Source organism: Spea bombifrons, chromosome 3 (genome assembly GCF_027358695.1).
Source record: "Spea bombifrons isolate aSpeBom1 chromosome 3, aSpeBom1.2.pri, whole genome shotgun sequence".
In the NCBI taxonomy this organism is placed as follows: Eukaryota; Metazoa; Chordata; class Amphibia; order Anura; family Pelobatidae; genus Spea; species Spea bombifrons.
Genome location: NC_071089.1, coordinates 114480460 through 114494547, shown reverse-complemented (window position 1 = coordinate 114494547; position 14088 = coordinate 114480460). Strand labels below are relative to the sequence as shown.

The 14088-nt window shown below is 42.6% G+C and overlaps 2 protein-coding genes across 2 annotated transcripts; one reads left to right on the top strand and one right to left on the bottom strand.

Moving 5' to 3' along the window:
• Positions 1–641: 641 nt before the first annotated feature.
• SLC25A27 (solute carrier family 25 member 27) lies at positions 642–8886 on the top strand. The gene is made up of 10 exons (XM_053461241.1): positions 642–842; positions 1399–1584; positions 2273–2357; positions 2706–2828; positions 4988–5100; positions 5519–5603; positions 6422–6514; positions 6825–6927; positions 7834–7912; positions 8586–8886. The coding sequence occupies exons 1-9, from the start codon at positions 752–754 to the stop codon at positions 7903–7905; spliced, it is 951 nt and encodes a 316-aa protein (XP_053317216.1). The 5' UTR covers positions 642–751; the 3' UTR covers positions 7906–7912; positions 8586–8886.
• A 457-nt stretch (positions 8887–9343) lies between these two features.
• On the bottom strand, positions 9344–11953 carry ANKRD66 (ankyrin repeat domain 66). The gene is made up of 4 exons (XM_053461245.1): positions 11894–11953; positions 11049–11211; positions 10272–10500; positions 9344–9866 (listed from the first exon to the last, which is right to left on the bottom strand). Exons 2-4 carry the CDS (start codon positions 11194–11196, stop codon positions 9656–9658), a joined length of 588 nt encoding a protein of 195 aa, XP_053317220.1. The 5' UTR covers positions 11197–11211; positions 11894–11953; the 3' UTR covers positions 9344–9655.
• Positions 11954–14088: the final 2135 nt, after the last annotated feature.

Below are 14088 nucleotides of genomic sequence, written 5' to 3'. Positions count from 1 at the left end.
GGGCGGATGTTGCCATAGTTACCAATAAACGGTATCGCTGATAGCAGCGCGTTTAGCGCTTTTTCTATCCTTGATGTGTGTGTGAATCCGGATCAAAGGGCAGAATGGAATCTATTTAACCCATTACATTGTCAAAGGATTAGTAGCAAACCGAATGCTCATGCTTATTATAAGGAAACGTCTGTATTGTGGCAATTTGGTTATTGCGGAGTGACGCCATATATGATGGGTTAACAGTCGTATATATGTGTCATAATACAACGCAGTGCTATGAGCGGGAAACCATGGGCTAGATAAGCTTGTTAATAATAATAATAATAATAGTATTAATAATAATTGATAGGCGATATGTATTCCGCTGTATATATTTTCTTAACAGTGAACTCCTCGCATCTCTGCTGGCGTGTGACCGGCACCGCACAGAGTGGAAATGCATTATCGATATGAACTCCTAGTGGACTATGGACATTGCTGGCTGAGAGTAATGATTGTGGGGAGGTTCTATGATTCGCACAAATCAGTTATCTCTCGCTCGGATACATTATATAGAGTACGCGCCTGTAGTTAGTGATGGTGGAAACTACATTTCCCGTCATGCCTCGATACAGGAGTACGGTGGCCGGTGGGGGTGACGCGTAGGTCAGCGCGGACTGGCCGAAGTTCGAAGCGTCCCCGGAGGAGATGGTGGGGTGCGGGGTTTGAGTGTCTGTCCTTCTCCTACCCGTGGAGTCCCGCGGCTGCTGCCCGGACCATGGTGTCCAAGGAGAGCGCCCTGCCGGACAGGTGGCCCCGGGTCAGCAAGTTCATCCTGTCCGCATGTGCTGCCTCGGTGGCCGAGCTAGGTACTGTGAGTGAGTGAGATACACTGACTGAGTGTGACACCGACCCTACTCCTAGTGAGTGTGGCATTGATTGTCATATTGTATATCACTGTGAATGTGAGTGACACTCAGTAAACATAAGAAGCTATGTTATAAAAGTTACCTATCAGAGGGTAGTAGAACAGTCTCCCAGCAGAAGGGGTAGAGGGTAATACAGCGAGGGGATTTAAACATGCATGGGGTAGACAGATGGTTCCTGAATTTAAGACGAGGCCGACAAGTCTTTACAGCAGGAAGAATAGCGGGTGGAATGGGTCTTAATGCCCTCACATTCTGTGTTTCACTACTTCGCATTCACACCGCTTAAACGCACCGGCCCCTAAATCATTAATAAATATTTTTATAATCCCCTCAACCCGCGGGACACAGAAGACAGACGCTTATTAAACCTTTCACTTTCACATTTTCTGTCGGCTTTAATGGCTCTTTTCACTCCGTTCTAATGGCCGTCACATTAAGCTCTCTGTGATAACGGTCGGTATTTAACCAAACTGTCTCTTTTACGGTCTCTTTTCAGTGACATTCCCGCTCGATCTCACCAAAACCCGCCTGCAGATTCAGGGGGAAGCGGCTCTGAGAAGACACGAAGCGGCGCCGGCCGTGCCGTACAGGGGGATGGTCCGTACGGCCCTTGGGATTGTCCGAGAGGAAGGCTTGCCGAAGCTTTGGCAAGGAGCCACGCCAGCGGTGTATCGGCACGTCGGTAATATGTTTCTATAACCGACCAAACCCAATGAAAATGGCTTTACGTCCACCAGGACCCAACTCCTCCTATATCAGGAGGTAAATGGGGTAAAGGCACCCCGCTCAGGTTCCAGAACCTCTCGGGTATAACGGTGGGACCGTGTAGGTAACGCTCATTCGGAATGTTACCTGCTCTGTTCCTCCGCTATAACCTGAGAGGTTCTGCGTGTTTCCCACGTACTCCCTGATATAGGATGAGCTTCTCCTGCGTGGATTCTGAAGGCCATTAGTGTCTCCTCATTACTGGCCAATCCTCCGGAGCCTCCGTAGAACTTGGCCGTTGAATGCAGAACGTAGAATGACTGGGTGGGCTGAGAGATTCTCCTGGAGGTGTGATGGTGAGTTGGCCCCGAGGCGTCTATTCATTGCTTGGATAAGGTTATCACGCTGGTCCTTGGAGAAGAGTCCCTGATGACCGCCTGCAAGCAATTCCAAAGCTGTAACATTCCACCTCTTTAGACTACAATTCCCATCATCCTCAACAAGCTACATAAATCTTGTGTATGAGTGGGGAGATATTTTTGGACGGGGGGGGTATGTGATGGGTGCCACCTTCTGCTTGCTGACCTCTGTTGGTTGCTTTCTGGTGGTTTTATTAGCCACGGGGCCCTCTTTTGAGAACCAAACTTCTGTTATCTCGCTGACAGTATACTCAGGAGTGCGGATGGTGGTTTACGAGCATCTTCGAGACTCCAAACTTGGAAAAGGAGACGGCGGAAACTTTCCTCTGTGGTAAGTGCCAAACATCCCCGCGGAGCAGAGAAGCTTGAGATACCGCTTGGTGGGCTGAGGTTCCAGTGAAACGTAGAGTAACTCAGAGGTCCCTTCTTCAGATGTAATTGGAGATCAATGAATCGGAATGACAGTTCCCAAGAGCTCTGTTGGGCTTTTTAATATTAACCCCCTATACGCTGCCTTCCTAGGGCATTGACCCTTCCCCGGGTTGGTGGTGAGTTGGTTTCATTACCCGCGTCCTACCGGGTCACTATCACAGACAGCCTGGTTTGTATTTGTCGTGGCCGTTAACGCGATGAGTAGACAGCATTGTTTTACGGTCGTGTCCTGTGCCCGATTCCACAGGAAGGCTGTGATCGGCGGGATGACGGCCGGGGCCATCGGGCAGTTTTTTGCCAGTCCGACGGACCTAGTGAAAGTCCTGATGCAGATGGAAGGAAAGCGGAGACTGGAAGGGAAGCCGCCCCGGTGAGTCCTACTTCTTATGTAAACGCCGTAGGGAGTTACCGTGTTCCCTGGTTGCTCTTAAAGTCCGGTTTACTGGAACAGACAGCAGAAAGAGGAAGATCGGGACTTTATTCATAGCCACAAGTCATCTAGTTAGTATTATCACACTGGTCCCCTGTATGTGTAAAGCATACTTGGGAACTCTTGGGGGGTGGGGTGACCCTGAATCTCAGGGCCAAGCGGTTATATTCCTGCTTGAAGGCAGGTGACTATTAAGTGTATCTTTAGATAAAGACAAGTGGAGGTTTGCATGACATTACAACCATACAATCTTCACAATGGGCCATTAAAGGGTTAACAGGGTTGTAAATTGAATCTGATGCTGGTCTATCTAACTATGGAGCTCCAGCAGGATCCATAGGGGACGATTCCAATCTGAGGACGTTAAGAATTACACACGTTAGGACATCAAGGGTGTTAGGGATATTAATGAGACAAAATAGGCAAAACCAATATTTTATCACACACGCAAAATAACGACGCTACCAAATATTGTAGTACCACATCCACAATATGAATTTAAGGAGATACCCTATATTTTATCTCCGATCCTAAATCCTTTCAGATCGCCGAAAATTATAATTCAAATCAGATAGATATCACCAAGATAGTCAATCAAAAATATTTATTGTAAATACAATTTATAAAATCTATATATGAGTCAAACAGTGCATAATATAAAACACAAAGTTCTTAAAACATGTCAAAATGAATCAATTCAAATACAGTATATTATGGATAGTTATCAATATGAATTAATACTTTATGAGTCTAAAACACAATTAATTTCCATCCCACTCAGCAACCAAAAATTGATAGTAATCAGGGCAGTAATAAAGATATCACTATCTCTCTAATATTAGTTCAACTAATATAACAAATTAAAAATAATTTAATTGTGTCTAAGAGTATTAGTGAAGTTCCTAATAGATGCAAATAATGTCAAACTTCATCTATAGGTAAAAATACCTTTTCATTATTGTCATTATCACGGGTTATAAGCTGCAGTCTCACAAGCCGTCATATACAATAATGCAATATAGTACTTCCCAGAAACAGGGAATTCTATACGAAGAAGACAAAATTCATCTCTATTCAGAATAATGAAACAATTATATTTACCACCACTTGTTGCTGTTGTCCCAGCGATCTTTGTAGAAATTAATCCAGGTTCATTGGCAAGAAATTAAGTGGAAAAGAATATAACTTTCTACCAGTTTTATAGGTTAGAACTCAAAGTAACTCCAAGAGTGAAATATGGTGAATAAGTCCGTCAGGGTCTGTCCATTTCAGGGTGCGATCTTTTTAAGGTCTCCTCTTTTTTTTTTTTTTTTTTTTTTTTATTAAAGACATAAGCTTTTAAAGACAGGTCTTATTATCATAGCCTCCACCTTTTGATTGGAATTCTCCAATCATAACGGTGGGTTTTACCCATTATAATTAGGATTTCTACTCATATTTACACCGTTGTAATTTCTTAATTTACCTGTGAGAGACGCTCTGGTCTAAGAATTAACTTAAAACCATTACATATGTCTTTGGAATTTATCCTTGGTCACCCTAATCGCCAAATGTTACTTCCTAGATAGTAACTCAGGTCTTGGTAGTCTTCCCATGTATCCCCCATTCTAAATTACATTTCTCAGGATATGCAGTGTCTACTCCTTAACTTTCTCATGGAAGATAACATTAATTGTATCATATATACACTGAAACATCATTATACATGAATACTCCTTTGTTCTCAATTATAGAGGGAACAAGGACAAAAAGAAATAATCACTACATAATTAAGTAAAATAAAATGGCTCTGACTCCATTTTGTGTTCATGTAAAGTACAGAATATATGGAATACATGTTTTCTATCATAAAATATCTGACAAGGGGGAGAAGGAGATCAGCGCTCTGCCCTCGTGAGCTTACACTCTATTAACCATCACTGGGTATTTAGAAGCCCCCTGAACGCACATTCTATTCTTTAGCAGGAATATAGTCCTGAAGACCCGGATCACCCTTTCGCTGCTGCTTATTATTATAAATTATTGTCTATATAGCGCCATCGTATTCCACGGCGCTGCACTTGAGACGTGTGATGATACAGGTGCGTGTGTTGTTACAGGGTGCGAGGCGTGTATCACGCGTTCCTGACCATCGTCTCCAAAGGAGGAATACGTGGGCTGTGGGCCGGCTGCGTGCCGAACGTTCAGAGGGCCGCTCTGGTAAACATGGGAGGTAATTCTTCTAGAGAGAGCGGCTGAAAGCGTCCTATCCGCACTCTTCGCGTCGCCCGCCACGGACACGGAATCCGCGCTCTTTGTGTTCCCATTAGTTATCACGTCTTTCGTTGGACTCCATAGTTATTGTACCGTCTTAAATAAACCCCGCATGCGGTGTGAATATACGGTAGTATATAATAGTATATAATAGTATATAGCGACCTCGCATATTCCGGTCGTTACCCCAAAGCCAATTAGACATCCAGCAGAGAAGAATCCTGTGAGAATGGAGACTCCATGTTACTGAATCCACATTCTCCCCGTTAACGATATACAATGGGCGTTCTTTATGTTTAACCATTTCAATGCTGCAGTGGATTTTTTTTTTACCGTAACCCTTCTTTTTTTCTTTCTTCTCTGAATGTGTTTGTCAGATTTGACGACGTACGACACCGTGAAACGCTTCCTACTTTCCAACACGCAGCTAAAAGATAGTATGTTATGCCACAGTCTCTCCAGGTAGCCACGTTTTACTTATTTATCCCCAATTTCAAGACAAGCGTATATTTCATACAGAATTCTCAGCAGCGCGTTCATCGACTGCATTTACGCTACCCCAAAAGTTTGGGGTCACTGCTGTTTTCATGGAAAACAAGAACATTTCTGGCTGTAACATGATTACAAAAAGGGGTTTCTAACGATCAATCAGCCTTTTAAACTTAAACTTGGATCAGCGAACACAACGTGCCGCTGGAACACAGGAGTGATGGGAGTGATAAAGGAGTGATGGGAGTGATAAAGGAGTGATGGGAGTGATAAAGGAGTGATGGGAGTGATAAAGGAGTGATGGGAGTGATAAAGGACCTCTGTACGCCTATAGATTCCATGAAAAATCAGCCGTTTCCAACTACAATAGTCATTTACAACATTAACCCCGTCTGCGCTGGATTTCTGATCCTTTTCATGTTATTTTAATAGGCAAAATTTGCTTTTCTTTCAAAAACAAAGAAACTTTTGAACGGTAGTGCGTTTAAACGAAATGTTTGGAAATAGTTGTGCCGTGAGTTGCTTTCCTCAAGGCCTTTCTAAAGATCAAAGGTAGCAGATGGGGGTTATTCTCGGACAGTCCAGCCAAACTATCAAAAATTAACCTGCAAAGTGTTTGCCAATAAGCCTGACCTTCAGTATTCATATATTATGTATCGGTTTACTAATAGACTGAAGTATTGGGGTGTGGAATAGCTTCCAGTGTGTGTGTGTGTGTGTGTGTGTGTATATATATATATATCTATATCTATCATCTCTCTCTATCTGGTTATTTTTTTCTTCTTTTGAAGTATATGTTCTGGTCTGGTGGCCGCTTCGCTAGGAACCCCTGCTGATGTCATCAAAACCAGGATAATGAATCAACCGAGAGATAAGAACGGACGGTATGTTTGATTTTATTTATAATGAACCACGGGTACTCAATGGGAATACCTCTCATGAAAAGCCTTTTCAGTTTCTATAGCAACGACCTATCAGTGCCTGAGTTTTTTTTCCATGTGACAATTAAGCATGCCCAGAAAAAATATGAACGGGGCCAAATGTTACATGAAGTGTGTGTGTGTGTGTATATATATATATATATATATATATATATATATATATATATATATATATATATATATATATAATTACTAATGTGGCTGATGAATCTGCGTTAATACAAATTCTCGTGACAATTTGTCTGTTTTCCAGGGGAATTCTGTACAAATCCTCCCTAGACTGCTTCATGCAGGCAGTGAGGGGCGAAGGCTTCATGTCCCTCTACAAAGGATTCATTCCAACCTGGATGAGAATGGTAACATTACTATCATGGAAGAATAACACGTTCCCGTTATAGGCGACAGTTAAATATTTTAGTGTGTGCTTTTTTTTTCTTTTTTTGTTTTATGGGGGGGCGCGCACGGTATGTTTAGATTATAAATTCAGCTACTAAAAGGAGTCTAACTGCTAAACAGTTCTAGCTATGTACAGCAGCTTTACCGGTGAATGTTCTGTACACGCCTTATGATCTTGTTTTATGTGTTCTGCATGTCGTACCCACTACCGTTCAAAAGTTTAGATATCCTTGTTTTTGACAGGAAAAATGTCTATTAAAAAAACATGAAATTGATGAATAATCCAGCACAAATGGGGTTAATGATGTAAATGACTATTGTAGCTGGAAACGGCTGATTTTAATGGAATCTCTTCGTAGGTGTACAGAGGTCCTTTATCACTCCCATCACTCCTGTGTTCTAATGGCACGTTGTGTTCGCTGATCCAAGTTTAAGTTTAAAAGGCTGATTGATGGTTAGAAACCCTTTTGTAATTATTGTTACAGCCAGAAATGTCCTTGTTTTCCATGAAAACAGCTGAGTGACCCCAAACTTTTGAATGGTAGTGAATATGTACATAATTCCTTCGAATTTTAAGCTAAAATAGTTATATCCTACTCTGCGTAGGTATTTATATATTATACTATTCTAGATGTGCTTGAACAGCTATAGAAGAGCCAGTTCGGTTAGGAGTTAAAATTCATACTTATTTGTAGATTTTTTTTTTTTTTTAAAGAATTATTTTTTACATCTTCTGTGTTCAGAAAAATGAAATGATAAGATTTAGATTTAAAACAGAATGTAATTGTGAGTTGCTGGCGGCTTCTGTACTCGGATCCCCGGTGATGATGATCGCGGATATAAAATGTTCCGTTTGTTGGCTGCAGGCTCCCTGGTCGCTGGTTTTCTGGCTGACGTACGAGCAGATCAGGCGGCTGACGGGAGTGAGCTCCTTTTGATACTCTGGTGAGTGACGCTCCGGTTACAGACTGTATACACTAGATGGAAGCTCTAACTTTTCCTTTTAAATGAGGGATGTGGCGAGAAGATCTGAAATCCTCTTTACTTATCTTTCATACCATATTCATTTAGTTTCCCGCAAATGATCTATTTCTTGGCAAGAAGTGATGTGTCAACTTAAAGGGACAATCAGCTATCGTATGCACATTAATGCATATGATGGCATTATTGTCCCCTTTACAAACACATGGGGGCATTCTGCAGAAACCCACACACCAACATCCAACACACTCACACACACCAACACACTCACACACACCATTTGCTCTTCTCCCCACCACCCAGCTACTTGCCATGCGTGGAATATATTTACCGCCAGTCCGCTCCGGTGCTGGCCTTGCAGACATTGTAGGGGGGAGTCTGTGCTTTGCGGACCCTTTGATTTTAGCGGGAGTACTTTCCTGCTTCAAGCACCAGTGGCGAGAATCCTCGGACCACCGGGTAGGTGGGGGGCTGCAACGTCTCCCTAAAGTAATGATTTATTTACTGACTTTTAACGAGTGCATTTTAATATGTATTTATATTATTATATATTTAATATTATTAATTTCTTTGAGGTTGCCTGTTATAATGTAAACCTGGTCACGTGACTTTATACGTTTCTAAATGTGCTTTACAGTGTCAGAGAAAGAAAGCGCATCGGAGGGACTGCGCTCATCAGCTCCAGGATTGGGATTGATTGTTGAAGAGAAATCTTTGCCGTTTTACACTTAAATTAAAGAAAAGACGGGAATTTTTTATTTTTGAACAACCCTCATTAAACGGTAAACCTGTTTGGAGGCAAATGGTAGAGGACACTCAAAAAGGTGCCTTTTTACCATTTTATTGAATATATATTACTGACAATGGATTATTTATTACACTTAAACTGCAGGATTTCCCTGTTTATTATCGGTAATAAATGATTTCTATATATTAAATATGTATTTTATATGGTGCTCGTCTTATTTACATTCAAAAGCCTTGCTCCCCGTCAAGTGTAATTTGGTGGAAGTCCTGAGACTGAAAGGGACAAAAATATGTAAAAAAATGCTTAATTGCATAATACAGATGCACAGATTTTCTCCTTATATCATTGTATTTGTAGCTGGTTGGGGAACATAGAACGTGACGGCAGATCAGACCTATTCTCCCCGTCTAGCGGGGTCCGGGGGCTCAGACGATGGCCTCCTTTCTGAAACAGGCTTGGCAGACCCTTCTCTTGCAGCGCCTTGTGCTCCAACTACCTGATTTGGTGTTTTTGACCTTAAATCTCAAATGCAAGCTACCCTGTGACTTGGGTCAAAACCACAATAAAACCATGATGTTTTGGAGGAGTCCCTTAAATGTAACACCCCCAGCCTCCACAAAAGACTCAGACCCTAATCAGTCGTTGGCCTTGTCTTGTATTCAAAAGCCATATGTTTATCCAATGCATGTTTATATCCCCTCACTGTATTAACCTCTACCACCTCTGCTGGACAGCTGCTCTACTTATCCACCACTGCCTTGTCACATGCTTGTCATGCCAGACCAGTGGTCATGTAAGAAACAAATTCTATTGCTTTGTTGCTGGTTATAGCCTCCCTTTATCCACGTTCCATTCAATGCTTACGATTACCGTAGTAAGAGGGGGTAAGGAATATCCGATGAGGGTCGCTCTATCAGACGTCTCTCTGTTAATCTCCTTTTCCTTCCCGGACAACAAATTTACTTCTGGGATTTATTTCCGGTTTTCGAGGACCTGCGGCTCAGCAGCGGCTGGAGGAAATTTTTGTTCATCGCTTTGACGTCCCTTTTAGAATTTCGTTGGGCTTTTTGTAATTCGCTCCGTTTAGATTCCCAGTCCTCATCCCGCTCATCCAAGGGGTCCCCCGCCAACTCCGCCGCCCGTCGGTGATCCCGGCACTCTACCTCTGCGCTGCGGAACAAAAAGAGGGCTCGTTTGTAATATCTTGTAAGGGACAGCATTAGCAATGAGGAATGCGTATTAAAAGACATTGTAAGACGTAGCCTGGCCTAGGGGCGGCAGTTCCCCGCTGCAAATCCGAGGGGCAGATGGTCCAATCTGGCCCCCCAGTGTCTTGTTGCTCAATGGGCTGGTTACAAGGGAGATCTGGGCCAGTTGAGAGATCAGAGGATCTTTACAATAGGCCTGTGTTCCCTCCTGCCTCCAAAGGCAGGACAGTGGGGCAGTTGCCCAGGGCTGTTGGGTGGCATGGCGCTGCTTGTGACGTTACCCAGTGTAAATGAGGTGCTGATTTATGGTGCAAAAGACCCTTAACGCTCGGCTTTTCATCCGCGCTCTCCTGGGTGATGTACTTACGACTCCAGGAACTTCATGCACTCTTTGTGGCCGTATATCTCCGCTATCCTCCTCGGGGTGTCCCCGTGTATGTCTGCCATGTCGATAGGAGCGTGTAGAGAATGCAGGGCTCGGAGAACGCTCAGCTTCCCGGACTCCGCAGCAAAATGTGCCGGGGTCCACCCGATGTCTGTCCTCAGGCAGGGCCGGGCGCCGTATTCAATTAACAGCTTGACCGTATCCGACTGTCCTGCACGATAAAAACATAAAGAATGACCTTCTGGCATTCTTTATCACATTCGATATCAACCCAATTTTTTTTTTTTTTTTACGTGGACTGCAGACCATTCGGCCATCTAGTCTGCCTGTTGTCCACCTGACGTCTAGTCTATGTACCTACTACCCTTTCTATAAAGTAGAACTTTCCACTGTGTGTACGAGACAGACCTCTCCAATGTTAGTATGGCTTGTTGGAATAGTTTGGTGCGCCAATAGGTTTTTGGCCCAAAACCAAATTAATTGATCAAGCAAAACAATTTCTCAACCGATGCCACATTATTAGGTAAGGATCTTGAATTGGAGTACCCCTAACCGCAATCCCATAATTCTAACATATGCATCTACAGCCGTAGCGTCTGCAGTGTGATGTGAAAATCTGATGTAGGGAGCACAGAAATGATCTGGTCAGGCTAGAAACTCTTGCAAAACGTGTCTGCAAATGAGTAGAGACACCTTGTGGCTACAGGTGGGATTGCAGTAAAATTGATCAGCCCTCCAGCCCACCCGCAATCCCGGTACCTTTGGTTGCCGCCCAGTGCAGGGCCGTTCTGTCGTTCCAGTCCATGTCTTTGTAATTTGGATCGTGGAGCCCCTTCTTTAGTATAACGGACACCAAATCGTAATCCCCCAAAGCAGCTGCTTGATGGAGCTCTGTCGTGTCGGCCATAGCGTGACTTCGATGCTATAAGAATATGGGGTTAAAGTGTAAGCTCCTTTGGGCAGGATCCTCCTTACCTTTTGTTTCTGTAATTCCAATTGTTATGTGATGCGCTACTATTGTACATCTCTGCGGTATATGGTGCTATATAAATCAATAAATAATATAATAACAATAATAACTTCTGGGAATTCTGGAACGCAGGTTTTTTTGTGATGAACACAAAAGAAAGAAATTAAAGCAAAGATTACGTGAAGCACTAGTTCCGCAATGCTGAATCCAAATTCTATTAAAATAATAATAAAAAACAATACTTTGGAAAAATATTTAATTTTGTGGTGCCCCAGTGGCAGGTTGGACTTCAATCACATTACGGGGTAACATTTCGTACGCGCGGAATGATTATGGTGGGTCAAAAGGCACATAATTCCGCCACCGTACACAGCAAGCTTTACTTTACTGAGAGGGCAGTAGGTATACGGAACGGCCTCCAAGCAGACGTGGTAGAGGGTAATACAGCGAGGGAACAGGGATAGGTATATGGCTTTGAATCCAAGATGAGGATCTTTACAGCAGGAAGAAGTATGGACTAGATGGGGCCGAATGGGTCTGATATGTTCATTAAGAGTCCGTATCCATGGTTACATGGGCTCCCTTGTTTGCTGTATTTCCACCAAAATATAGAAAAGTAAATACAGGTTCTTACATGCGCCTTGTCCTAGAGGTGCAGAATTGCAGCTTGGGTTCCCCTAGGAACATCTCGCTGCGTCCCACGTCATGACTCGGGGCAGGAGGGGGCAGAGAAAGCTGCAGGGCAGAATTCAGAGTTTTGTTGATACTGGCTGCCATGGAAACAGGCCCCTCCCCTTGGTTCTCCTATAAGGTATTAAATGGCCCGAGTTAGTTATCTGGGTTAGGGGGTCTCCCGTCAGCTGAAGGGAACAGCCGGATATTTAATCATTAAAGGTGCCGTTCCACTTACACAAAACATCGACTGCGTTAGCCTTTAGCCTGGCCCTGTCTTGCCTCGGCCGATGCGTTCGTTACTCTGGAGAATCCGTTCTTATTTTTTCTAATATGGGGGGGGTCAGTCATGTAGCGGGATGTGCCTGACCTGCCATGTGCCAGACCTGCCATGTGCCCTGACCTGTGCATCAAGTCCCTTCCTTCTTCTAGGGGATCGTTTCTTTTTTTCTAATATAGGGAATGGGAATCAGTCTTGTGGCTGGATGTGTCTGCCTGCCAGTGCCTGCCCTGTACCCTGCCCCTCAATGTCCTTCCTTCCTTACTCTGGGGGTCAATTGTTGTTCTTTATTCTGTCCTATGGGTGGGATTTAGTGTGTCTGCCAGTGCCTGCAGTGCAATCTCCTTCCTTACTCTGAGGGACCAATTCTTTAAATATTTTTCTGATTTTTGGGGGGGAAATTCAGTGTCCTGTACTGCGGGACTGGATATGTGCCAACATACCTTCTCTAGGTCTCGGAGTCACGCTGGGAAAGGGATACAGAGTATATGAGGGAAGTTTGGGTCAAAGGAGGAAAATGTTAGCACAAGAGGTCATAATGTAAGAAACTGTTATTTTGTTAGCAATACGCTATTTGTACTTGCCCTATAACTTGCAACAAAAAAAAGGGTAGTTCTAATAAATATTAGAATATATATATATATTCTATATTTTCTATTTTTTTTTATATACAGTATGTGATCAAAATAATGGCATCTAAAGAAAGTCCTTCTTTTCCTGAAAGAAACAATATACAATTTGTGTGGGCACGGTAAATGAGAAAGAAGAAAAGGATACAATGTTTAAAAAACAGCCCGGCCATGAAGGGGTTAATCAAAACTATAGTCAACTCTGACAAGTAATGAGGTTGCGTAATACGCAGAGATCAATCAAAATATGCATTTTTAATACACGGTTTTAGACTTTGGGGAAATTACTACATTGTTTATGATGTCATGAAACCGCACTTACAGTAATGTGTGTGTAACGATCAGGAAGTATAAGAGCCACGCGTTTGTTTCTTTATTTCCATTCCGATTAATCCTGACTCCTCATCCGCATCAGAATTAATCAGCGTGTCTGACCTCAATGTATATAAACATAGAGTATGACATCAGAGAAGATCTACTACCTTCTCTGTAAAAGAAAACTGCCCTGTATTGCATCTAACCCGATTTATAAGTGTGTGTATATACAGTATATTATATATATATATACATACATTATATATATATATAGATACTGTACTTTGTGTATATATATTGTGCTTAAGTGGAAACTACAGTATAATAAGGGGATATAATAATAATATATTAATAATATATTGTTATATTATAATATTATATAATAATATAATATATATTATAATGTAATATATTCATACACTAGTTACAATAGGTATTAATACGTCCCTGTCCTGTAAAGCTTACAATCTAAATGGTAGTAGGCAGTGATAGCCATCCAGATACCTGCAGGGGAAGGAGGTAAGTGAGTTACAGGAGTTGGGGTATTAGAATTATGCTTTTGAGGTTGAGGAATGTTAAAGCTCGGCTAGCGTGGAACGGTAAGCGTGATTCCGTGCACACCTTGCCAACAGATAACGCACTTCTGTACACATTCTTTACCCGTAGTAAATTTAAAGGGACCTCTCGGCTATCATATACATTAAAGTACATCGTAGCCGCGGTCTGCCTATAACATTCCATCAGAATAGCCAACCATCCACGTGCTGCACCATAACTCCCATTACTCTCATATAACTCGCGGTAGACACAATTGGGTGATTCTGATGTTTCAAGGAGTTAAACGTTTTTTTTTCTTGAAAACATTTCCTGATGTCACCACACCAACCACAGAGGTTTAGGAGAAGTAACAAACGGCTGCCTTCTGTTTTCACC